The 26,666-nt window shown below is 43.9% G+C and overlaps 2 protein-coding genes across 3 annotated transcripts; both read left to right on the forward strand.

Annotated features, from left to right (window-relative positions):
- The first annotated feature begins 2,382 nt into the window (after nt 1–2,382).
- atxn7l2a (ataxin 7-like 2a) lies at nt 2,383–18,468 on the forward strand. Of its 2 annotated transcripts, none has more exons than XM_029258896.1 (10): nt 2,383–2,548; nt 3,966–4,034; nt 4,959–5,277; nt 7,881–8,113; nt 8,453–8,535; nt 15,426–15,637; nt 15,767–15,959; nt 16,206–16,327; nt 16,846–17,584; nt 17,930–18,468. In XM_029258896.1, exons 1-10 carry the CDS (start codon nt 2,419–2,421, stop codon nt 17,945–17,947), a joined length of 2,118 nt encoding a protein of 705 aa, XP_029114729.1. In that variant the 5' UTR covers nt 2,383–2,418; the 3' UTR covers nt 17,948–18,468. The 2 variants fall into 2 exon arrangements, with proteins under 2 accessions (XP_029114729.1, XP_029114730.1); XM_029258897.1 differs by lacking the exon at nt 2,383–2,548 and adding an exon at nt 3,176–3,368.
- Nucleotides 18,469–21,673: 3,205 nt separating this feature from the next.
- cyb561d1 (cytochrome b561 family, member D1) lies at nt 21,674–26,537 on the forward strand. The gene is made up of 3 exons (XM_018750988.2): nt 21,674–23,650; nt 24,777–24,814; nt 25,116–26,537. The coding sequence occupies exons 1-3, from the start codon at nt 23,482–23,484 to the stop codon at nt 25,620–25,622; spliced, it is 714 nt and encodes a 237-aa protein (XP_018606504.2). The 5' UTR covers nt 21,674–23,481; the 3' UTR covers nt 25,623–26,537.
- The last annotated feature ends 129 nt before the right edge of the window (nt 26,538–26,666 follow it).

Here is a 26,666-nt window from a genome sequence, read left to right on the forward strand (position 1 = left end):
ACGGTGCATCAACATTTACACTATACATGAGCTTGAGAGATCATGGGTGAAGTGAGTCTGGAAGAAATGAGTTGTCAGACCCTTCCTGAATGTAGACACAGTTTCAGCAGTTCTGAGTGAGAAGGGAAGGTCTTTCCACCACAACGGATCCAGAACCGAGAACCTCCGCACTTCACCTTTCGTGCGCGGGACCACCAAGCGAGCAGAAGTAGACGATTTTTTAAGAGTTTGTCTAGATTGTTCTTGAACAGACTTACCGGATAATTTGTTCCCAGGTTGCTGATCCTTTAACTATATTGTAAGGCATAACCAAAGTATCGAACTTGATGTGGAGAGCTACAGGAAGCCACTGGAGAAGCTGGAGAAAGGGTGCTACATAAGAGTGCTTTGGCAGATCAAACAATTTGTGCCACAGCATTCTGCATCAGCAGAGGACGGAAGACCAGAAAGGAGGACATCCAGGCAGGGAAAAGGAGGATTTTCATTTCGGAGATGCTGAGTTGCAGATGGTGCAATAGTTGACTCTGTGAAATGTAGCTGAGAGGTTGAGGACAATAAAAACAGAAGCAAAAGAGGCCGCTCTAGCAGACTGGAGAGTTTATGACACTGTGAAGATGATCGTCTCAATGGAATGACTTACCTTGGAACCAAACATATTCATCAAGGAGATCATGTAGATAACTGACTGTAAACTTCAGAATCTTTCTGCTAATGTGGGTTTCACACCTGGCCATTTATTGCAACTTATTAGCATGTACAGACCAGAAAGTACTCTTTAACCACAGGATGCAGGCTTTCTTCTACAATATGGAATAAATACATTTATTACAGGCGGTGAAGTCTTCAGTTATATGGGCCCCACAGCTGTGGAATTATCTAATGATAGACATACTCCTTCAATCAATACATTTAAATCGCTGCTTTACACCTGATAAACTCAAAACAAATGTATTGGTGCTGCCATTCATGCTGTGATCTGTCACAGTGTGTTAACATATCTACCCATTTCCCTTCTTTTGGTGTTGACATGTAAATGTTACTAGGTTTAGTCCTGCAGTCCTTGCCGCCGTGATGGAGGCACGATGAGCAAAGGTGAGCGTTCTAGAAACCGATGTTTGCTATCGCTAACATTTTCAACTAGTTGTCCGTGTGCCCTGAGGAGGCAGGCAGCCAGTTCGCCTTGGAGCCGCAGTTTTTTTCTTCAGCTGCAACTACCAATGGGTTACGTTTCTTTATATTTCATACTCCCTGTATTTTTCTCTCGCACATTTGTCTTAAAATGTGTGTCTTGAGTGCTAGTACTCACAGTAATTGTTGCATGCACTGTATTTCCTGTGCTATCTGTCTCTATTCGTAGTACAGTCTATTAAACACTCAAAGATACCATATTGGGATAGATGCTATGAAAGAATTAATTGACATTAATGAAGAAAGAAATGACCTTTGAGCAGTAAGGAAAAGGTAATACAGTCTGATGAACAGTTTACCTTTTCCCCCCTATATACTGACTGATTTATATTTGAAGGACAAAAAAATGTCTTCAACCCACACTGCCTTGCCAGCCATTACACTTGGTGGTGTATCTGTAATTGTATGGGTAATTACATATGCAAAATACCTCATATAGTATTCAAGAATATGTAAATAAACCCCCGAATGAAGTCGGGTACTCCTCATGGTCAGCCAATAACCTGGTCTAATCTTCTGGAAATCATTATCGAAAACTCTGTGAAGCAGAGTAAATTTCCATTCACAGGTCAAAGAACTGGGTGCTTTCCTTGTATGAGACTGGGTCGGTATTGTATTACATACTTCATTAGTCATTTCACTAGTACTCCTATGGTTTCCTAATGGAGTAATTCAGGGTAATGTACCTTGCTGGTTTCCAGGGGCCTACAGCTGTGGCAGGAGGTGGGTTTACCAAGTCAATAACCACCGATACCGCTTGTAGCAGTATTGTACCTACTTTTTATGACTGGTGGGGCAGTTTACCTAAACAGAGTGTGTTCTCGAGGCCAACAGTCACCCTTCCTATTAGTTCCTATATGCATATAATATTGTTCATCACTGTCGGTTTCCATCCGTCGTCGTTCCTCAGCCCTTCTAGGCCTGTCCTGTGTCCAGGTTCAACAACAGCTTGATGGCACAGTCAGTTTGTAAAAAGGAATGTAAAAACACACAGGAGGTTCTGTGACTATAACTGCGTCAGTTCAGTGATTTTAACGTTTACTTTAAAAGCAATCATCTTTATTACACAACCATCCACGCACGCGCTCCCGCAACGCCGTTAGCGTCTCCCGCCACACATCCGCCCTCCTCGGCCGGCTGCCGCCGTTCTGCCTCTCGTGCCCACGCACGCAGGTGAGCAAGCGCCGGCGTGAACGCGGGGGATGACGCAAGGCTCATGCTCGCGCGGCGATGATGGCGGTGCGTGAACGCGCAGCGGCAGTAATGGCTGCTTTGGACCGTCGGGTCCCGAGTCTCGAGGACTTCGTGGGCCACAGCTGGAGCTCCTGGGTGGAGAAGGCGAACGCGCTCGCGTCGGAAGGTGCGTGACGGTTCTGGCCGCGGTACCGCGGGTGGTTGGGATCGCGCGGCCGCGCCGTTCGGCTTTATTTTTGTGTTGAAGAGCGCCGAAACCCGTCGGTGTACCCCAAACAAAGGACCCGCTGGGTCCTAGCGCTGGCTGTGTGTGTGGGCGAGCGCTCCCGCAACTCTCCCGGGTCCCGGAGCATCAATAAACACCCGTTTTCCGAGTAGTTTCACCCAGCGGGCAGGGTTTACAGCCGCGCGCTGCGCGTTCGCCCACGAGTCGTTGTTGTGAGCGCACTCGCTCATCTGTAAAAAGTATGAGCGGGAGAGATGCGTGGCTGCTGAAGTTGGGAGGAGGAACGCGGCGTGCGGCCACGCCACGGGTTACGGAACTGACTCCCGCGTCCCCGCGCGCTGAGCTCTGCCCCGACGGACCGGGAGCGGAGCGCGTTCCTGACAGCCCCCGCTCACGTGCGCCTTTCCGTCCAGTCCTGCCTCGCACTGATTGTGTTGTCTGCCGTCCACCCGAGAAGTGCGCCGCGCTCGAGCCGCGTCCGAGGAGCACTAAAACCCGAGCGCGTGCAGAGCGTCGGACAAAAGCCGGCGACGCGCTGTGTCGGTAGCTGCTGGAGCCGAAGGGACACACACACACTGAGAAGTTGTTCCCTCCTGCACCCAGAAAGAATAGCGTGTCGGAGGACAACCAGGGTGCGGAAATAAAATTGGACGAAATGACCCAGTGACAGCAGGTGGCGTATTGGTTAGAGGTGCTGCCTTCCACCTGAAGGGCCCAGATATTCCAGTTCCTTTGCTGTGGTGCCCTTGGCTTGAGCCAGGTACTTACCCTACATTGATGCCGTGAAAACTACCCAGCAGCTGTATAAATCGTTGTTAATGGCTTTGGGCCAAGCATCAGTTAATGAATGAATTAATAAAATAAAGTAGTAGTGTAATGGTTCGAGACGGTTCCTTTTACCTGAAGGAGCCAGGTTCAAATCCCAGCTCCAGCTGTAGTACCCCTGAGAAAGGTACTTGCCCTGAATTGAAATAAAAGTTACCCAGTAAATCAGTGCAAGTTGCTTCACGTTCCAAGTCACTTTGAAGAAAAGCTTTTGATGACTAATGGTACTGAATGTGCTGTTTCAATTGTGATATTAATCAATAGTTGTGATTGGAAGTGGTTCTCCCATGTTCCCTTGTGTTTAGCATAAATTTCTGTACATATTTTAAATGAATTTGTGTCCTTTTATTGAATTTTCCCCCGAGCCTTTATTCCATGTTTGGTTTGGTGTTGTGTTGAACAGCTGCTCTGAACCAACAAACGGGGATGGAATTAATTGAATGTTACTGTGATGTCTCTTTTACCAGGACGGTGTCCTTCCTTGTTTGCAAAGACTCTACTGTCAAACTCCTCACTGTGGTTTTTTCCGCAGGATGTGATGGAGAGGAATGCAACAAAAATGGCAGGAAAAAGGCAGAAGCAATGACACTGAGAAAAGAAGGTATGTATAAGATGTAGTTAAAACAAATATGTTCATCTCAGGCAACAGGTAACATCGTGGTACGAGTAGCTGCCTTAGAACTGAAGGACCTAGGTTTCCATCCCTTCTCCTGATTGTAGTACCCTTGATCAAGGTACTTAGCTAGAATTACTCTAGTCAAAATTACCCAGCTGTATAAATGAGTAGTAATTGTAAATGGCTTAGAATTTAAACTACATTGTAAGTCAAGAGAAGCTTGAGCTAAATGAAGAAATAATAAAAAATCTGATTTTCATCAGTTTAACAGACAGGTTGTGTGGGTTCCCCGTTAAGGAACAGTAAGTAAATGAGTTGTCCAGGTGATATGTTATATAGCGATGGCTATAATAATTTGAATACTTGGGTTTCAGTTGAGAGAAGAGTACCCAACAATGTCCTGTACTGTTTCTATTCTGAATCAGATTTGTATTAAGCAAAATTAAAGATGTAAAACTGTTGCTCACACATTTTTGCTAAAGAGCTTCCCCCTGTCTGATTATTTGTTAAACTTACAATAAGCTGTATATTGATTAAAGGAAATTAAACAGTCCAAAGACTATGAATTTTTGAGGTATTAATTTTGTATATATTTACATGAATGGTTTTACTGTATATCTCATAGCAGCATGTATGCACCTACATTTTTTTTTTTTTTAAAGAACATATTCTTTTGCCTGTTATTACCCACTTATCCAACATGTAGCTAGCTTTCAACCAACGCTTTCATAAGGAATTCTTTGAATGCTGTGATTACTCCATCAAATGCTTGATCGGACCCAAAGCAGCAGTATGTCTGGATCAATATTGACAAACTCTGTTCTAGTTGAAGTCTCAAAAACTTCGTAGAGCAAAATATTTGTGGATCCCAGCTGACCACCGTTTCTCCTTTCCTCCCTGCACCTACAGATATGTGCATGTTTGGACACTGCCCTGCACACGATGACTTCTACCTGGTTGTCTGCAGTCACTGTGGTCAGGTGGTGAAGCCGCAGGCATTCGAGCGGCATTGCGAGAGGCGACACGGCTCTCTAAGGAAGCTGTATGGGCGCCTCCGCGCCTCCCCCCTGGCTTCTGTGCAGCGGCTGCGGCATGGACCCCCCCACGCCCCGCATGGGATGTCACACGCCACGAGTGATGGAAAGCACCAAGGGGTGGGCCCCCCACTCCAGTGCCCCCTCGCTTCCTCCCAGATCCGACATGGCAAGCCCCAGAGGGAAGCACCAGGGTAAGGAACGCATTCATTTGCTCTGTCCTGTTCCTCAGTCGGGGTCGCGGTGGCGCAGTGGGTTTGACCAGGTCCTGCTCTCCGGTGGGTCTGGGGTTCAAGTCCCGCTTGGGGTGCCTTGCGATGGACTGGCGTCCCATCCTGGGTGTGTCCCCTCCCCCTCCAGCCTTACACCCTGTGCTGCCAGGTTAGGCTCCGGTTCCCCGCGACCCCGCATGGGACAAGCAGTTTCAGATGATGTGTGTATGTGTGTGTTCCTCAGTCAAACTCATTTCTTTGTACCTCGCAAAAATGTAGTCTTGCGATTTAAATTCATTTGTCAGATAAACAATAACCAGAAAAGTATTTTGCCTTTGATTTTTCTTCCCGTAGTACAATTTCAGTAAAGTTTATTGGTACATGCTTCCATTGCAAAAAACAAATTATTGGTTCTAGAGCAAAAAATGTTTATTAAAATGAATTTAAAGACCAGAATAAAGTTATTTTTATTCATAACAATGAGGCACTGTGTTACATTACGAACAAATGTTTGATGCCAGATGATCTTCAATTGATTTGCTAGAGTAAAGCTTTATTTACACTAGTGCAAGGGTATTTATGTTATTAAAGCTATTTATATGATTGTGGGCACATATGTACAGTTCTGGTAGCACAAAGGCAGGAGAAAGGAAGGATAGTGGGAGAAGGAGGTCATTCCACCACATGGGAGCCAGACCCAAAAACCTCAGGCCTTTTGATCTTGGACCTCTTGCCCGTGGGACTACCGAGTGGTCAGAGGTGGATGAGTGTGGCAATCTAGTTGGGATGTTGCAAGTGATCAGGTCTTGTAGATATCGGGGAGCATATCCGTTGATGGACTTGTAGGCCGTAATCAGAGTTGCTTTATAGGCAGGACTCAAACCATTTCAGTGCCGCTCCTTTGAGGCCAAACTGTCTAAGACTGGAACACAGAATCCGGTGGTTGACGGTGTCAAACGCTGCAGACAAGTCGAGGAGGAGGAGGAGGAGGAGGAGGAGCGAGGAAAGGAGCCGCTCTAGCTGACTGGAGAGCATCTGATGCTGCAAGGAGGACAGTCTTTGTGGAATGGCTCACTTTGAATTCAGATTGATAGGTGTCGGGGAGGTAATTCTGAGGAAGGAGTGCACATAAGTGGTTGTAGGCTGCAGAAAAACAAGTGAAGTGTGTGGATTGTTGACTGCAGGCTCGTTTATTCCGGGAGAGGTTTGCTGCGGAAACCACAGAGCGAAAGGATGCAAGGAGCTCGTAATAGGAATGGCAACTGTTCCAAACCAGTAACTAGGGACGGGAGCGGTGTTGTCGGGAGTCGCCTACGCAGGGTTGAGTGCATGTGTGTGGTTGTACCGTCTGTTGCTTCTGTGTCAAGATCAGGCGAAGGCCATGTAAAAATAAAATAACTGCGTAACGGACAAAATTGCCAATGTACTGGATTATTAGCGTGTTGTATGAGAAAATAGTACATATTTTCATAAGATGTTTCAGCGAATTTTCGTTGTACAGAGGTAGGTGTGCGTAAATTTGGAGAAAAAGTGTGTTTGCATGCAGCAAGGCGATACAAGGTCAGCTAAACCCGATGGTGTGCCATGATGCTGTGGTACATTCTAACAGATGGTATAATGGAAGAGGTACCGTGACTGTTGTGGCTAGCGTTTGAAATAGTGTTTCATATCCTCTGGATGCTGTGCTAGACACAGATGCCCTGGATGGCTGGGAGTACAGTGCCAGCGGTGCACTGGGCTATTGTAATGAGCTCATGGACAGCTGTGGACATCCATTGGGGACACTCAGTATCTTTCAGTAGAAGGATATGCTACTGAAACACACAAGCTTAATAAGCTGCTTTTTTTTCTATCAGTAATATAAGCAGTATTTTTAAACTTAATTGTGGGTAATGGCCAAGATCTGTCTCAACTTTCAGGATAATCGGATACTGATGTTATTGTTGTTTAATTCAGCTGACACATTTCTCCAAAGTGACTTATTATCAGAGTTTTGAACTTTAGTTTGCTTACAGTTATTTACCTGTTTTACAGCTGGGTTATTTTCATTGGGGCAATTTAGGTTTAAGTGCCTTGTTTGAAGGTTGTACAGTAGGAGGTTGGATTCAATATTGGGTCTTTATATCAACATTACAAGGTGATAACTCTGGCTAATACACGGCCCACTGCCCCGTATTATATATTTCTTTTTATCCCCGCTAATTTGAATTTATTAACAGTTTTCTCTTTCAAGAATTTCAGAAAAATAACAAGCTATGCCAGCTGTTTATATACAGTATATTCCTGAGATGTCAGTATGCTCAGTAAAACACCAGGTTTCTTACATCTTGTACAGGTTTTAGCGAATTAAAGGAAAAGGTTGCATATAATTAAAGATTGTTTCATTTATTTTTGTTTTTATCTTAAGGTTAATGTAGGGTAAAATAATTTTTTTAGTGCAATTTTTCATTTACGTGACAATTTCCAGTTACCTTTCTCAACCGGGATTTACTATTTTATTGTCAGCATAGGAGATTTTAGCAGAGTAGCTGAGGCCAACGGACTCTTACTCTGTCCACCCCCACCCACACCTTCTGCCTCCACAGCCTTTCAGCCCCAGAAAAGGGTTCCCAAGCAGCTCCACCTGGAGACTCTTCTTCAAGACTGCCCTCCCTTTCGGCCTCCTCCCCAGGTTCCCCAGCCCCCAGTCTTAAAGACCCCCCTTGGCAGAAAGGGTCAACTCTGCCAAGTGGACCCTCTCTCTTGGAGAAACCCCTGCCACGAAGAGGAGAATCAGGTCGGCACTTCTGTGTCCCCAAAACCTACAAGAAGATCTGTAGTAAGTATCTGCCTCTGCTTCCATCACTATGCAGACACCAAAATGCTTGCTGGCCGTTGAAACTTGGGACATATATGGAGCCTGTGGTTTTTACAATGCCGCAGCAGAGTAAACAGCTGGCGTATAGTCCCCTTAGTTGACAGAAGCCTTGCAGTGTCTCCAAGTATAAAAGTTGCTGGAATCAACAGACATGAAGAAGAAGAAGTTGAGAAATGAACTATGGGGACGTTGGGCCAGTGAAGCTAGCAGGGAAATGAGGACATTAGAATGCAGTGCTTTGATTGCTGTCTGGTACCTGACCCTCTAAGCCCTTGCCCGTGTATCTGCTCTGTCTTTTAGAAAAAGAATGTGACCTGGACAAGCACTGCGGTGTTCTGGACCTGGAGAGGAAGAAGCTGTGCACCCGGCTACTCACCTGCAATGTAACCTTGCCCTTTGTCTTCCTCTTTCTCACAGTGCAGTGTACATCCTGGTGGTCCCTCCTGCTCTCCCCAAAATCTGCTGTTCCACTGAAGCAGGATTACATGAGCCTGAATACATGTAATAGCTGTCTTTTTACAGCGGTAGTGTACAAGTCAAAGTGTGACCTGAGTGCTCTGCAATTATGAGAGAAGATTGCAGGTTCCGTATTTGATGAGGATATATGACAGGTATTTAAGATTCAAGTTTAAATTTAAGTTTAAGCAACTAATTTTGTGAAACTGTAACTCAAAAGGTACTCACAGACATTGTCCTACAACCTGTCTTTTCAGCTAAGGCCCTGAGATTTCAAACAAGGACATTTTATGTTTTGCTCTTGTTGACACTGGCAGGAGGTCTGAATGAGGTCTAAGTCTGTGTAGAAGCGTCTTAGTAAACTGCTGCTGGGCCCTTTTCCATAAGGAAGCGGGATCGAGTGTGAGCGGGAAGTCTGAGCTCACTTACAGGAAACGTACTTTGAAAGGCACCAAAGGGGGAAAGGTCCCTCTTGACTATTCTGTGAGCCATAGCATTTTTCAGTGAGCTCTTTTTACCTGCCTCCTTGGTGGTCTCTTTTATTACATTTAGTTAAGATTTCCAAAATTGATTTTGTCTGATACACTTTCACGTGCTGATATGTTCAAGTGGTACTAATGAGGAATTTTACCCATTTTAACATCTGGATACTTACTTGGGCAAGTGCAGACACCTCAGAACATCATCTCTGATGCTTGAACAAAATTATATACTGTAATAAACTTAAGAAACCCCTTACACCCCACAAAAATCCATTCAACGTCAAAATCCGACCCACATGGCTTATAAACAACCCTTTTACTTCCCATGGCTGTTGTAGTCATTGTACTGAACCTTATATGAATTTTCCTGATGAATTGTTTCAGTTGTATAATGTTACTTTATTTAGTTTTGAAATGCAAGAAGTATTTCACGGCTCAAACGGCCATCACAAGATACAGTGCTATGAAAAATTTTCTCTTGTTGCAAATTTCAGACATTAATTTTGATGAGATCTTTTTGTTTGTTCTAGCAGTACTGGAATCTGGGATGGAAATAGGAAAACAGGCGTTTTTATGTAATTTCTTTCATGTGGAAGATACTGAAATGTGCAGTCATATGCACAAAAAATGAATTGCTCTTTCACAGTCAATAAATGTTTGCACCACCTTTAGGTGCAATGATTGCAATTAAAAGCTTCCTGTAGCTGTTGACCATGGTCTCATATCACTATGGAGGAATTATTGCCTGCTCCTCCATGCAGAAGTACTTTAGCTCAGCAGTAGTTGAAGTTTGTTTATATATATATATATATATATATATATATATATATATATATAAAAAGCTATATATATATAGCTTTTATGTATAGCACAGAGTCAAAAAAGCGTACACAGTACCTCAAGAAAAACCAAATATGTCCACATACATAATGTGATGGCTCAGAGTCAAAAAGTTACAATTTATCAAGTTCAAGCTGTTTTTATTGTCATTCCTCTGTACAGCTCGTATACAATGGAACGAAATGTCGTTTCTCATGCAGCACTTTCTAATAACTTCCAGAAGGATGTCTAAATTTTTCAGAATTCATTGTAGTTGCCATGCATATCAAATGTCAATTTTTTAGAGTGGGAGAGATTTAAATACTTCTTCCATCCACATGTTTAGGGAGGGAACTTAAAGTGAAGACTATGACATTAAAATACATTTCATTGCCGAATATGTAAGAGTGGATAGTCTATGTACCATAACATCACCAGCAAAAGAGTTTGGATTGTTATTTAACAAGAGAATAATTAGGGAGAAATCAAATGTTTTGTTAAAGGATTCTGGGATTGTTGCATGAACCCTAGTCTAGTAAACTTGTATCTTACCACATTCCCAGAATAGATGTGTCAAAGTGCTTAAAGAGACTTTGCATTTAAAGCACAGCTGAGATGTCTCCGGTAACATCCTGTGAAGGTGCACTGGAGTGAGGTAGATTCTGTGAATGAACTTGAAGTTTGGTTCCTGGATGCTGAAGGATGTACAGGCATGGAAGACTTCAGCACATGTAGAGAACTACTCATTTTTGCTAAACGACACGTCGAGGTCCTGTTCCCAAGTCTCCCTCAGTGCGCCAAAAGAGCCAGTACCAGCGTTTGATAAAATGGTATATAATATGAAGATTGTGCTTTTAGAGTTTGGTGTAATGGGCTGTTTCTCAGCTTTTGTTAATTCTCTATGTAATCTGTTCTCCTTTTCTAGGGCAGCAATAAAGTGACAGGGTTGTGTTACCGGGTAGGCTCCGGTTCCCTGCGACCCCGTATGGGACAAGCGGTTCAGAAAATGTATGTGTGTGTGGGTTGTAGATATTTACAGAAGTCTGTATTCTGTAGATCAAAATTATATCTTAAAAGGTTGATGCTGAAGAGCTATTGATCTCCATATGAAAATGAAATATCCAAAACCCCTTGAGACAATTTCTGGAGCCCAATTTGGCAAATAGTTTAGGGTAGATTTGAGCTGAAAGAAATGAGGCCTAATGGCAAACTGTTCAGAATCCCCAGGTTTGTCTCATCTTTCAGTAGAGTGTTGAATATGACAATTTTTCATAAGACCAGATATTAAATTTCTGAATGAAAGGCAAAGATCTTAAGTCTTAGGTGGCATGAAGCAGACTCCATACCCGCCCAGTAGTTGGAGGTTTTTAAACATGAGCAGTTCTTTTCAAGGCTTGCCACGACACATCAATGAGATTCTGGTCAGAATTTTGACTAGCCCATACTTTAACATTAATTTTCCCCCATCCATTCTGATGTTAACTTGCTTGAATGTCTGGGATCATTGTCTTGCTGCATGACCCTTTATACTTCAACTTCTTTTTTTTTTTTTTTTTTAAATTTTCTGGTACAAGGAGGAATTCATGGTTCCTTCAGTGATAGTAAGGCACCCAAGTCCTGTCCAGCAAAACATTACCACACTCTTTGACTGTTGGTAGAATGTTCTTACTCTGAAATGCTGTTTGATTTTTTTTTTGCTAGCTGTAACAGGGTCCATGTCCTCCAAAACATTCTACTTGAGTCCATAGATCATTTCTTCCAGAAGTAGAAACGTCCAGGTGCTTTTGGCAAACTGTAGACAAGCGTTCATGATCTTTCTATTGAGCAGTGATTTTTGCAAATCTTTAAAATATCCAATTCTTGCACAGTGTCTTTCTTACTGTTGAGTTATGAACACTGACAAGCTGAGGCAAGAGAGGCCAACAACTCCCTGGATGTTGTTCTGGGGTTCTTTGTGAGTTCATGAACCATTTTATGACTTACTTGTGGGGAGATTTTTGGCAGGACATCCAGTCCTAGCTAGATTTACCATTGTTCTAAACTTTCTCTATTTGTTGAGCAAGGCTCTGATTGTGGTTGGATTCAGCTTTACACCCTTAGAAATGGCTGTTTAGTCCTGTTCATACTGATGAGCCTTAGCAACTCTTGCAGGGGTCTTCAGAAATTTCCTTTGTGTATGAATTATAATACACATTGTGCATATGTTTCCTTTGGCATGATTTGAATATCTTTTTTTAAAAAACTTAATTTTTGCTGGTAAGGGTTTAAGTAAATGAAAATTATAGTGGACAGGGCTTATCCAAATCAGACCAAATTGTATTCAAACAGTTGACTCAATTACCCCCTTATTTAGGTTGATTAAATTTAGGGGGCAGTTATTTTTTCATATGTGAAAGATTGTGTGTGTGTGTGAAAGATAATAAAATTATTGTTGCAGTCCTACAAGGAAATGATATTCTGACAATTCTGGTGTCACTCATTCTTTTTCAGGCTTCGTTCATATACTACTGGAGCTGACCCAAAAAATCAGATCAAATTTAAAGCAAAAAAAAAAAGCAAAGGGGCAAATGCTTTTTCTGTGTCACTGTAGATGGATAAAAACTTCACTGATCCTGAAAGAAATTGCATGAGGCTGAAGCAACATAAAAGTGGCAGAAGACACTGGAATAACACTGAAATAATGAAATATCACATGTAGGTGAGGATAAATGTGGGAATAATTAAAAAGTAATACTGACCCCTCAGATGATAAGCGGTTTCTTGATAGGGCAACAGTCTGGAGCAGTCAGAGGAGTTTAAAGTACTTCTCAGTTTAGATAGCTTGTCCATGATGGGTAGGAGTTTGTCCTTCTTTCTATCATGTCATCCAGAAAGTCCAACCTTACAAACCTGAAAAGAGTAAAAATCACAAACTTTCAATATATCTGGGAAATTTCTAACATGCATTGCTGTATGTTGATGTTTTTTTTTTTTTTTTAAAAAAAAAAAAAGTTTGAAAATTTAATTTGGGCTTTTCCAGTTGTACAGTAAATCTCTGTAGTTTATTGCATTTTAGGTCGTTTTAGTAATGAGTTTCTCGATGAAAAATGGAAAATAATTGCATAATTCCTTCATCTGTGCCAGGACTCTCAGAAAAGCCTTGTCCCTGCATTTTAACCTTTTTGAAAGTGACCTCCTGCTGCCTTGATCCCATCCCTTCTCCTCTCTTATAATCCATTATCCTATAATTTATCCCTTTTATTTCTTGTCTTTAATTCCTCACCCTGTGGTTGCTTCCCATCTGGCTTTAAACTGCCCACATCTTAACCACTATACAAGAAATCTTCTGAATGCAAATGCAGTCCAAAATTACAGACTAGTCTCTCTTCTACCTTTTCTTTCCTAAACTCTTGAAAGTGCAGCCTACAATCAGTTATCTGCATTACTTGCCCAGAATGGTCTTCTTGATGGTTGTCACTCTGGATTCACGTGTGGTCATTTCATTGAGACTGCCTTCCTTGCAGTGTAAATTTTTTCATTCAGTCTTCCTTTCCTCAGTCCTCATTCTCTTAGACTTGTCTGTAGCATTTGACAACCACCCCATCTTACTTTCATCTTTACAAAAGCTTGGAATCAGTGGATCTAATGAAATGGTTTGAGTCTTATCTGTTAGCAAGATCTTACAGGTGGTTTGGCATGGCTCCCTGTTTTCCCTTCATTCTCTTTCAACCGGTGTTCTGCAGGGCTCCATGCTGGGCCCCCTACTTTTCTCCATCTACATCACTTTCCTTGGCTGTCTTTGCCTCTCACAGGTTCTCCTGTCACTACAGTCTGATGATACCCAGGTCTTCTCTTTTTTTTTCTCAACCACCACAGATGTATCCTCTTGTATCACAGCTTGCCTCAACAACATCTCGCTTGGATGACTGAATGCCATCTACAGCTCAGTCTTTGCCAGTCCAAGATCCTTCACCTCCCAGCAGGTCCGTCCACCTTTTAGCAACTCTCTAGCAAACTGGACAATTTGCTCATTTTATCAACATTGTTGGTCAAGAGCTTGAGAGTAATGATCGACTTGGGTCTCTGATTCTCCCTACACATTGGAGCTGCAACCCAGTCCTACAGATATCTCTCATATGACATCCTTATGATCAACCCATTTCTCACACCTCCTCCCAGCTCCTAGTCCAGGCTATGATGATGTCCTGTCTGGACTACTGCAACTCCCTCTCCTCTGGCCTTCCAGCCTCTGCCATGCAGCTTTTCTAGCTGATCCAGAATACCACCGCACAAGTTCTTTGACTTTCCAAACCATTCCCATGTATCTCCTCCCTTTGTCTCTCCATTGTCTTCCTGTAACTGCCCCTGTGAACTTCAGCATTCTGGTTACAGTCTGTGAGATGGTCAAAGGATCTGGTCCCCTGTACCTGCAGGACCTGATGACTCACTCCACACCCTCTAGAATACTGTAGTCCTTTACCTCTGGCCATTTGGTGGTCCCTCTCGGAAGATATGTAAAATCAAAAGTCTGAAGGTACTCAGTTTTGACTCCAGTGTGGTGGACTTCTGTCCCCCAGAAACATGTTTCAGACCTACTCCTCTACTGACAGCTGCACAGATTTGCATTACATTCTTTGTCATGATCACCTTCTGTATTTCTTGTCTGATTCAATTCTCTATGCAGGTACTCATGTAATGTGTGCCAGCAATAAATGGTGGTATCAGACATGCATAATAGTGTAGAAAATTAATGTCTAAAGCTCTTTGTCTGATGAAATGCACTTTACATTGTATGTGGCTTTGGAGAAAACTGTCTGCTGAATGAATAAATGTAAAATATACATTTTACATGGAAGTGACTAATTGAAAAATTCTGGGGTATCAAGTCCTGATGTGATTAAAAGCCCAGATGTAAAAAGTGTTTCCTTTAAATAGTGAACACTTGTACTGTAAGGTAACCTCTCCTCTTTATCTGAATCATTGCTGAAGTACATTTCTGTTGTTACATTCATTGTTAACCTCCATTGAAATTAACCAACATTAGCTTCATTATACTGACCAAAAAGTCACAGTAGGGCAATACCCTTCACCTTCATGCCATATTCAAATAATGAACTGTAGAAGGTGCAAAGATTTTCAGCTTAGTTCTTTTCTTGTCTGTTTTCCAAAAACTTATTGTGGATCAAGTGTTACCTGCGTGTCCCTATCCAGACATTAGTTGACAGTAAAATGTAGAAAAACAGAATGGGAATGTGGGACCAGATTAATTCAACTGGCTTTCACTGTGTTTACAGCTCATTTCTGGTGTTTCTGAGTGTGATCAATAAGATGAACGTTGCACGTTTATGACATTGACAGGTCAGCAGTTGGCATTAAAGTAGTAATTTCAAATTAGGGATAGGATTAAATATTTTTAAAGATCTGCTCAATGTGTAATACTTAAATCAATAGCCAATAAGTTGTATATTTACATGTTTTGTTTTTGTACCTTGTCTGCTACCTCTCGTTCCCATCTCCCTACCTCGCAATCCTTCAAGATTCACTCCATCCATCATCGACGAAAGGTTGTTGGTCGGAGCAAGAACTTTGACCAGCTGGTGGCTGAATTGAAGATGGGATCCAAGACCCGCGAGCGGGTGAACCAGTCTAAGGAAGATGTGGAGGAAAGTGTGGCAAGCCCCAAACCCTCTGGGGATCACACAGGAACCGCACAATGCAGGAGAACCCCAGTCAACAGTTCACCTATAAGGTATCTTCTGAGGTGCATATAGGTATGATGGCTGTTAGGCAAGACTCGCTGGCAAATTTTTTAATGCCAGGAAAAATGCCAATGTAGAGAAAATCCGGAAAGACTGAATACTTAAGTTTTCTTTTATAGCAGGTCTAGAATACCCTGGGAGCATAACCGGGAAGAAGGAAGGCCATGCACGGAGGAGCTGGAGACACAGTCCATATCCCCTGTGGCCCATGGTCCACTTTCTAGCGAAGAGAGTGAGGGTGGCATCCTTGGGGTAGACCAGGACGAGCCTGCTGACTTTCATTCTACTCCTTGGCACCCCAGACCACTTGGGGTATGATAGTGAACACAAAATTGTCCGCCGCACCAGCTGCTATCATTTAGTTCTTTGGTAGGCCTCAGGAAACACACAGCAAATATATGATCTTGCAGACCATTTAATCCTTTTGCTTCATACATGAGAGGGGAATCTTTAACTAACGCGTGCTGTGTGCCAGGTATGAGCTTTCATGGAAGCTTCCACAGCACATTTGTTGTGTAGTGACAATAAGATCAGTGCACAGTGCTCTTTCTTTTGCAGTTCTGCACGTTTGGGAGTCATGTGCTCGGCCTTGGCGTCTTCACCTTTGACCGGCGGCTGCACTGTTTACGGTCAGCTCTCAGTGCCATGGTGGAGAAGCACTTCTGTGCTCGACCCTGGAGGCGAGTTCCCTCCTGTGCTCTGTTCTCTCCTGTCTGTCAGGTCCTGCTGTTGGAATCAAGTTTCACCCTAATATAGCAATCTATGTTTGTTTTAGGTGTTTCTAGCCATTGCTGTTAGAAAATTACACAAAGAAATTGGAAGTTTTTGATACGGAATACAAAGGTTATTATGGCAGTGTGATGCAAGATTATGGCGCAGATATGATATTTAGGGAGAAGTAGGTTTAAAACGGATCTGATGTGCGACAGCAAACATGGTGGTATCAGACAAGCTAAGTGTTTGCGGAATAGCATATTTGTGTCTAATTCTTTGTCGGTGAAATGTACTTTTGTTTGCTGAGTTGTATGTTGCTTTGGAGAAAAGTGTACTACATGAATAAATGTGAATTTTATTCAGCAGGTACTTGCAGGAGCGGGTTATGGCTTTGGTGTGCTTCTGAAGCATACTGAGGTTTGAGTTGGTTGTTGCTTTTGACCAATGAAGTGGATGACTGACCTGAAGTGTCTCACTTCCACAGGAAAATACCTCATGAAATGGAGCTCCAGTCCTCACCGATTCTGGCCCCTGGCTTCAGCACAGGTGGTGCAGTTCAGGAAGGCAATGGTGCACTGTCCCTAAGGACGTCTCCTGTGTGCAGTCCAGGGAGGGCTACAGAGCCTCCCAACTGCTGCCCCAGCCCTGGCATGGCTTCCGAGCTGTCGGAGAAACCGCTGGCCGGCCAGCTGGTGGCTTCACACCTCCCCATCCACACTTCTCCAACCACACCACCACATGGACGATCCCGTACCTCTGTGGGCCGACCTATCAAGCAACGGGGACAGCTGAAGGAGGCTGACCTGATAAGCTCCTCACGTAAGCGGAAGGCAGCCTCCAAGGAAGGCCATGGCTCTGTCCATGACAGGAACTGTGTGCTCCCTGAACCAAGAAGGACTGTCCCCTCCCCCCATGGACATACCAATGGTGCACTGTTTGCTGGTAATAAGCCGCACATCCCCAAGACCCCTGTAGAGCCCCATTTGGCCTCCCTGGGGATGCTGAAGCGTGCCTCTGCTCATCCTCCCCCAGAGTCTGCACCCCGCAGGTTCAGTCTGCAAGGCAGGGCAGTGGGGTATGAGTGCAGGAGCCCTGGCCGGAAGCGCAAGAGCAGCCTGTCCCCTCCCCATAAATCCCATCGGACATCTGCAGCCCCAAACTCTGGCTTCTTTTCCTGGAAGAAGGAGGGCAAGAGTCTGGAGCCTAAGCTCAGCTCGCAAAAGGTGTGTGCGCTGTGGCAGTAGGGACCATTACATATTTGCATTTAACACCTGTCATTCCTAACACTCCCACAGGATTATATAATTCATCTTGTGTCCGAATATAGCAAAACTTTCATTCTTTTAGTTAATTTCATTTTAACATGCTAGTTATTAACTAACCGTAAAGAAGTCTTGCATATGAAAAGTGAAAACAAAATTGTGGTCCAGGTTTCCTTTGCTAAAATTTTCCGAATAAATTGTGTCTAAATGTCAGTGTTATCAAGATCATGATTCCAGGGATGATTTTGAGCAACATGCTGTATGGTCCAACTAAACTTGTTTCCCTCCTCCTTTATATTTGAACAGCCAAAACTGCACCACTGAGAGTGCCTGGCGATAAAGCCACAAGGAACGAAGCCCACGGGAGTATGGTGCCACTGGCTGCCAGAACAGGACTGCGGAGATGCATGGATGAGCATGAATGTTGGACACTAGTGAGACTGTGAGACAATGTGTGGAGATTGTCTGTGTGTGAATGAGGGGAAACAGATTTTCAGTGACCCGTGTATAAATGATAGAATTACCTCACAACCTACCTATTATGCTGCTAAACACAAGCTGATTCGTGAACATGGATTAAACATCCTAAACACTTGAAGTCCCAGGCTTTTCTCATTTGTATTATATGAACTATGCTTGGGGTTATTTTTTTGTATTAATTCAACCAGACTGGACAGTGTCTGCTAATTTTCATAAAAGGTTATGTGCATCTGAGCAGGATGATCAAGATGATCACTGCCCTGCCCAAATTAGGCAGGTACTAGAGTGACCAAACCCAGGGGAAGGAATTGTATGTTAACATTTCTGAAATGTCTTTTTAAATAAAATATTTCTCTATTTAATAATGGTGCTTTTCTTATTGGGTGCAACCAACTGGTTAAGTAAGATTATTACTCAGCTGCTATTTTTGCAATACCAAGGGAAGGTTTTCTGGCTAGCTAGATGATAAATACGTACATAGTGCTGTAAAAGTAGAGAAAATACTTTTTCCAAGGACTTTTTGTAGTACTTTTTGTGTGAAATGCTGATCGAGTCACAAACACCTCAAGGTTTACTTAAGAAAATTGCCTTGTAACTTGAAGGTTTTCATTTCAGACTTTTGTCCCAACACTGCTGTTGTCCATCAGGGCACTCTGATTTATTCCAGTAAAAATACCCAGCTGTTTAAATGGGTGAATTACTGAGTATGGGTAGATGCATCAATTATGCAGTGAAGAATTTTTAAAAAATTCATTAATCTCAATGTTATGAAGCAACCAGGTGTCAAAGATACCCATGTCATTTTGAGTAGAAAGTGGGGAATGTTGCTCACAATGTCAGTGTGGAAATGGACAGAGTATGATGCAAGTCTAAATCAGTACTTTGTACAACGTGCAGCTGGGCCCTTTCAGTACAACTGCAAGTAAATATCAGAACACGGGACCCCTCTGCTATATTATTACGGTTCTCTGTTAGGCCACGTAAGCAGCACACAAACAGTAAGTGACTGCACCACAGTCGCATCAGTAGAGAACACATTTGAAAGTCTGCAATACATCCGCAACCACTGAGCCACTTGTAGCACCTAAAAGACACTTATACAACAGCTCTTCATTTTACAGAGTTAAGACTTGTGTAATTCAATCTGTTCTTAAATACAAAGTCACTATAACTTACTGGAAATAAAAATATGCTGCCACCGGAACCTTCTGCCTCATCACCCACATGAACACTGAACATGAACCGTAAACTGTGTGGAATCAAATTGTCCCATGGTTGTCCAATGCTCCTGAATGGGCTTTGGTGACACCTGTCAGCTGGGCATGTAAAAATGGGCTACAAAATAACATTTAGAAAGTAATTTAGTAATTGCTGATGAGGTTTATCTTTTCAGGCTGCATACTTTAACTTTTTTAAAATAGTTGTTTATAAGAAATTCTTCAACCTCAACAAAATGTTACATACTGTACAGAAACATGATGTTTGAAACCCTGTAGTAGATGACAGATCCTTCTTGGTACGTTACACGTAGGGTAATACTGTAAGTACCATCCAGTCCAATTTGACTACAGTGGTTAATCAGTCACCTTTCATGGTAAAGAACTGATTTACCATGGCTGCCTTCTATGCACAGCTTTGCATTGCCAACGCTGGGAGAACATGCAAGCTCTGCACATCCTACGCCCGAATCAGAACTATTTCTGAATGTGCAGGTCAAGAACTGTGAGGCACCGATGTTACCTGCTGCACCACGGTGTCAGGCTGTGTATATATATATTCTATATAGACCAATATGCTGTAGATGACAGGTCAGTTTTGGTAAGATACATATTCACATTGTACAGTAAGCAGCAAGAAAGCCCAAAGTGTCAAAAGGTGGTGTAACATGGGTACAAGGGTACTAGCACACTTCACAAGGCCAGAAAAACAAGGACATACAGTAAGGACAAATGTACTTAATGTCAAATGCACATAAATTATCTGCATATATCTGTTTTATAATGGCAAACTACTGAGCAACACACACACATTTTCAGAACCGCTCGTCCCTTACGGGGTCACGGGGAACCGGAGCCTACCCGGCAACACAGGGCGTAAGGCCGGAGGGGGAAGGGGACACACCCAGGACGGGACGCCAGTCCGTCACAAGGCACCCCAAGCGGGACTCGAACCCCAGACCCACCGGAGAGTAGGACTGCGGTCCAACCCACTGCGCCACCGCACCCCCCTACTGAGCAACATGAAGTAGAAAAACTAACCCTCTTGTGGCAGTGGTGCCCAAAGAAGGAAATAAGGGCTTCCAAGGTGCAGTAATTACCTCCCTTACAGTCAATGCAGATATATATGCAGGTGAGGGGAAGACGGGGGATATAAATACCGTACATTTTACTGTAAGGTAGGATATGGTAAAATGGTGATGCTGAACCAGTGCTTCCTGACAACCTGCTGCTGATTGTTGTTACCTCCACATGAAAATGTGAGAATCGAAGGGTATAAAATGAGGGTAACCTTCGGCCATGAGCGATGACGGCTCTGATGCTGTAAGTGAAATTGTTGATGTATCAACAGACAGTGGACACCTATGGTAGCTGGCTGAGCAGAGGCAGAATGTCCTAGGCACTGCAGAACCCGTACCATTTACGTTTTTTCATTTAGCTCATGGTTTTCTCCAGAGCAGCTTACAGCAAGTTACCTACAGTCATTTACCCGTTTATACAGCTGGGTAATTTTACTTGAGCAATTTTGGGTAAATGCCTTGCTCAGCGGTACTACACCTGGAGGTGGGATTTAAACCTGCAACCTTAAGATCCGGAAGCAGCAGCTTTATGCACTTCGTTATCAGGTGGCCCAAAGCCTGAACGTGGTAGAGTAATGGGTCCTCAGCTGACTGCGAAGTATCTTATATTGTCCTGAAGATTATTCCAAACTCTGGGGCCCTGTAGCCAATTGCTTTTCCACCTACAGAGGTTTTATTGGGAATAGGATTAGCCTGTCATCTGAATTTTCCCACATAAAATGTATTTTTCAGTATGTTTCCACCATAGAGAGCACTGAGATATGTACAACCTAGGAATACTAAATAATGCAACACGAAATTTAAAAAAAGCGAGCTATATCAATGGGCAGAGTTTAGTCGAAATACAATCACCAGGTAAGCAACACAATAGAAAAGTCGTGGATTGTGGAGGTCTTCTGCTGGATTAGTTAAATACCAAACTGCAGAGTCTGCCTCAATAATTCATGTCTTCCAGTAGATGCAATATGTAATAAATACCACACCACATTTGTATGTCATTTAGACACTCTGAAAGCGTTAAACTTCATTTTTTGGCTGCCACCAGGCAATTCACTAGAGATTGTTTTTAAATGTCAAGCAATGTATAGCAGGCATTTATATTTCACAAAAATGTATTAAAGATCCATATTTGCAACGGATGAGGCACATGGCTGTACAGCAGCTCATTCCGTGTCTCAAATTAAATTCTTCCAATAACATGGAGCAACGTCCACTGCTCTGGAGCGCCCCCTAGCAGTCCCGCCAAGAACTGAACTGTAAATAGTTGGGCCGTTAATTTGCATATGGGGAGGCGCTATTTCTGTCTCCTTTAATCTCTAAGCGCTGTTGTCTATGCGGTTGTACCGTGTCTGCACCGTGACACTGTGAAGCCGGGAGGATTCGTTCGGGTTTAGTTGCGCGGGGTTATTTGTTAGTAACAGTAAAACGCAAGGCATGCGCTACAAAGTGAGTCTGGTTTGGTTTTAAGTTTCCACTGAAGGAACAATAATTTTTATTCGCTTTATTAAAATTGTGAGTTGTTTGTCTTTTAAGAATTCTGCGTGGTGGAAGAATGGTATACCCATTTACCTTCCCTGTACGTGTTTTCTGGTTAATGTTCTCATGTGTTAAATAAATACTGTGTTATGGTGAATAACCTGGTTTCTTCATTCATTCTTCCCCTTGAAAAATATATGACCGCGAAGAGAACTTAGTTTCACCTTTTATAGTAGCAGAATTTAACGGCCTGGCAGTTTAATGTGATGAAAATACTTCAGAGTAATAGGGGTCGACACCTAAAAGAATATAGCAATCAGATGCTCAAGCACAAACTTAACAGCGCGCGCACACGTCATTTAAATACGTGCGGCGACGTCAGTTTTTGGGCCTCTCGGTTTTCCGTACAGCTGAGACTTAAGGGACGGTTAACGTTAAGATTGAGGCAGCAGTACACATTTGTCAGTTTAGTGACTGGTTCTATTAGATCAAACCTATTTTATTGCTTAGTAAAATAGCAAAATTAATAAAAGTGAATTTAATGGCGAAAACCGCCCTTACTGGGTTTCATGGCAATACGCAACATATCATTACTTTTCTTTCCCTTCGGTAACTAAAGTCCTAAAAAAGCCTCTATCCCTTGAATTGCGGATTTCAAGCTTTTTGAGTAGTCTTTTGTTTTTCCTCTTCGGCCATTTGTTCTGTTTGTATATGTCTGGTTTAGCTGGACTGACAAGATTATAAGAGTGGCCCATCATGGTTTTGATTGGACAAGCAAATCTCTTTTCTCCGAATATAGAGAGAGGCTGGGCTTTCACATATTTCAGTGACACGTCCGGCTTGGTATGTGGGAAAGTGACAATCGGAACGACCCAGACTACATTCCGGCTTATTTACAGCTACGTGTCAGTTACGTGAGGAACACACAACAGCGTGAGCGACGCGCCTATTTCGTCTCAGCGCAGATACTGTCGAACCGGACAAACCGAGAACGCGGCCAACGCGGAAGCACTGACGTAACGGAGGTCGCGTAGTGCGTGCGCGCGCTCCCATGCTCGTGTCCAGGAAAAGTGTCCGTAAAACCGCCTGAAGTGTCACACTTGTCGCGGTGAAACTGGCGGTGCGGTACCAAACGCCGCGAACCTCATTTCGGCGAACATTTTCTGCAGTGCTGTCCGGTTCGGTTTAGAATGGACTTGTCGAGGGCTATTTTACACAGGGCAGGCGCGAGGAAAGAAGAAGTAGTACTGTGTTGACAGCGGAGCCACGAGGAGCTGTCCAAGAAGAATACACAAATTTATTTAACAGGCGCCGGAACTGTTTTTTAGAAAGAAAGTTACCTGAGAGAAGTCTTCCTTGGACCTCGACGGATTACTGGCGCGCGCTGGGTGCTGCGCTGTGCCCGCACGAGGACGGGAATGCAACCAATAGTAACGCACACACACAGGTGTCCAGCACGTGACGAGTCCGCGCGTCATTGAGACACGCGCGTGAGCTGTGTTTTCGCGGCGAGAAGCGGGACTCGGCGGGACTGCGGCCGGGAGCGCGTACCCAGAACGCTCTGCGATGGCATCCGTGTGAGGTGGAGCGGTGGCGCGCAGGCAGGATGCGCCTCGACGTGGAGTACAGTCCGCTGGGCGACGCGCCCGCACCGGCGTCCGCGCTCTCCGACTTCTGGCTCTACGTGTGGATGCGCAGGGTGGCCGTAGTAGCGGCGCACGTTGTGGCGCTTGGCTTCACCGTCCTCGTGACCCTACTGTCCCGCCCGGGAACGAGTGAGTGTTCGGTGCTCCGTCAGCCGCCTCGGACCACCTCAACTGAACATCATGATGATCATGTCATGTTCATCATGATCATGCCATGGTGCTCCTTCTGTCATTGCTCACTTCTTTTAAGTGCTTTGCAGTAATTTACAACGGTTTTATAACAAACAAGGCTTTACTGTGTCCAGGGTGAGTAGCATGAAAGCAGAGAAAAGCCGACTCGATCTGACAACCTTCAGGCTCCTAGATTATATTATAGATAACATCTCCACCTGGGTTCCCTGTCACTTAGAGTGGGGGTGTCCAGCCTTTCTTGGTCTAGTCTAGGGCAGCAGTCATGATTACATTAATGATTTATTCATTTAGTTGATGCTTTTTTTTCCAGTGCGACTTTCAATCATTTTCCTCTTTTATACAGCTGGTTAATTCTACTGGAGCAATTTTAGGGTAAGAACCTTGCTCAAGGGTACTACAGCCAGAGGTGGGAATCAAACTTGCAACCTTTGGTTCCAAAGGCAGCACCTGTAACCACTACACAACCAGCTGTGCGCCCCCCATAAATTTCTAGTATTGCAGCACAGATCTTGCAGACATTGCCACTGGCTAGAGGAGCACCGGGGACCACGGTCGAGTCCGCTGGACATCCCTGGTTTAGAATCAGATCTACTAAGGCTTTGAGTAGATCATGGATGCCATCCCTTATCGTTGTCTTAATGTTCAGTCTAATACGTATTTATATTGTCAAGAAAGCACTGAGGTGTAGAACTTGCACAGGTATTGTTGTACATGATTTCAGCCTGTTCCCCGTTTTTACTTTTGTGGTTATCGGACACACAAATAAAAAGCATATGTGCATCAGAATAAGGAAAAAAATTCAATATTCTGAACCATGTTCTGTAGCCATCTCACAAGAATAGAAATACACTGAAGTTTTATTACACCAAGACCTTACCAGTCCTCGTGGATATGTTTAAAATACTTTCAAAAGCAATAGAAACAGCCAGGTAAACGGTATAGTAAACAGCAGGTGGTTGAGTTGACTTTCAGCCCAGAGATGAATGGTGTGTGTGTGTGTGTGTGTGTGGTGTGTGCAGGGGTTTGTTCAACGGCTGATATGTTGCCCTTGTTTGTGTTCCAGGCCTCTTTTCCTGGCATCCCGTGTGCATGTCTGTTGCGGTAAGTGTTCATACGTTTTCACTGCCCTGTTGTCATGCCTCCAAAGCAGGCACATAATGGGAGCGGGGCATTCGTGGTGATGTGTGTTGTGGACACCCGAGAGAGCCGGTGTCTGGTGTTGGGCTGAGAGGCCGTGTGAATTATACATGTGCCCGGAGTGACACGAGGGTAACAGAGTGGGACAGAGCAGGTGACGCAATGAGGTGAAGCACAGGTTAAACGTGAAACACCCTGTAAATGCCATTTGTGCTTATTTTTTACATCGATTAAATCGTTTTCCTTGTCTCATTCCCTTTCGCAGTTCTGTCTTTGCATGACGGAGGGGATCCTGGTCTTCTCCACAGAGGCCTCGCCCTTCTGCTTCAAGTCTCGTAAGGCAAAGGTGCGCCTGCACTGGTTCCTGCAGGCCGTCATGCTGTTGGGAGGGGCCACGGGCCTCGGCTTCATGGTAGCCAGCAAGAATGTGTCTGAGCACAGCCACCTGGCCACCTGGCACAGCGTGCTGGGTGTAGCGACGCTGGGTGCCGTGGCGCTGCAGGCAGCCTGTGGGCTGGCGCTGCTCCTGCCCGTGCGGCTGCGCCGTGGCCCCACTCTGTCACGTCTCCGCCTGTACCACGCCACCTGTGGCCTCGTGGCCTACCTGCTGGCCACAGCCACGGTGATGCTGGCTGTTTGCAGTGACTGGTTCCAGGCCAGCGTGCGCGGCCTGCTGTGGTATGCTTTCCTGCTGCTCCCGCTCTTCCCAGCCCTGGTCGTGATGAAGCAGATCACTGGAGCATTTCTGCCCAAGAAGAAGATCACTTCCTGAGCCGCTTTTCACTGGCACTGGTGTTCTGTACACCTGGCTTCTTTCCGTGGTGGGCTTTGATTTTTAAAAAACTTGTTTCCTGAAGAACCACTTGAATAACAGGTTCATGATGAACCCTAAATTACATCGGTATAGAGAACAAGCAATGGAGCAAGTGATGGACGTTTCAAAGGAACTTTGGTGGTAGACTGATTAGATGTTGGGATGCTTGGGATTCCAAATGGATCCATTCGCTAATGTGTGTGTCTCCTGGCGTTGCTTGAGACAGATTTAGGACAAGCAATTAATTTAACTATCAGTGATCAAGATTAGTTCTCAGACAGCAGCTGGTGTCTCTCCTTTAGATACTAATTTTAGTGCCATGGGTGAACCTGTCCACAGGTAAGGGCTCATCTTTTTATACCCTTGCACTGCGGCAAATCTGCACAATTATCGATTGTTTCAAATAGTCGCTCAGTCTGCTGCAGTGATATTTTTCTGTACTGTGTGCTTGAATGGCATGTTTCTAAAGGTGGAAAACTGTTCAAATCACTGTGTAAAATAACAGGTAAACCCTGGGAGCTGCATGCGAGATAGGAAAATTACCTGTTGAGGTTTTTGGAGAATGCTACAAAGGGAATGTTTTCATATTTACTTCTTCCTGACGTTTGAATGTGGTGTCCTTTTTTCCTGTGTTTGGGTCTGCAGTGTCCTGTTAGCTTGAGGAAGTGCTTCCCTAGAGAGAGTTGTTCTGCAAGAATGCTATTTTTAAATGCTTTGTTGGAGAACTCCCGCGCACACCACTTTTTTTTACGTGTGCAACCTAACAGCCTCAGTGCTGCAGACACATAATGGTAAATAAAATTAATATGGTTGGACAAAAGAAATTTCATTATTATAAAAATAGAAATGCAAATAAATTATTCTGTACTTGGAGCTGCACATGGTCATCATGGGGTCAGCTGTATAACTTGCTTCTCTGAGTGTGTGTGTGTGAGCAGGATTGTATGTGAATGAATCAATTCTGTGCAATAACTCGTAATTCTGGAACTTTCTCCTTTTATC

The sequence above is a fragment of the Scleropages formosus genome, chromosome 16 (genome assembly GCF_900964775.1).
Source record: "Scleropages formosus chromosome 16, fSclFor1.1, whole genome shotgun sequence".
NCBI lineage: Eukaryota > Metazoa > Chordata > Actinopteri > Osteoglossiformes > Osteoglossidae > Scleropages > Scleropages formosus.

Bases quoted from the DNA above. Each gene is read 5' to 3' on its own strand.
- atxn7l2a (XM_029258896.1), top strand. From the start codon at position 2,419: ATGATGGCGGTGCGTGAACGCGCAGCGGCAGTAATGGCTGCTTTGGAC. The intron at 15,638-15,766 runs GTATCTTCTGAG...TTTCTTTTATAG, and splicing joins GTCAACAGTTCACCTATAAG to CAGGTCTAGAATACCCTGGG. The intron at 16,328-16,845 runs GCGAGTTCCCTC...TCACTTCCACAG, and splicing joins TTCTGTGCTCGACCCTGGAG to GAAAATACCTCATGAAATGG.
- cyb561d1 (XM_018750988.2), top strand. From the start codon at position 23,482: ATGCGCCTCGACGTGGAGTACAGTCCGCTGGGCGACGCGCCCGCACCG. The intron at 23,651-24,776 runs GTGAGTGTTCGG...TTTGTGTTCCAG, and splicing joins ACTGTCCCGCCCGGGAACGA to GCCTCTTTTCCTGGCATCCC. The intron at 24,815-25,115 runs GTAAGTGTTCAT...TCCCTTTCGCAG, and splicing joins CCGTGTGCATGTCTGTTGCG to TTCTGTCTTTGCATGACGGA.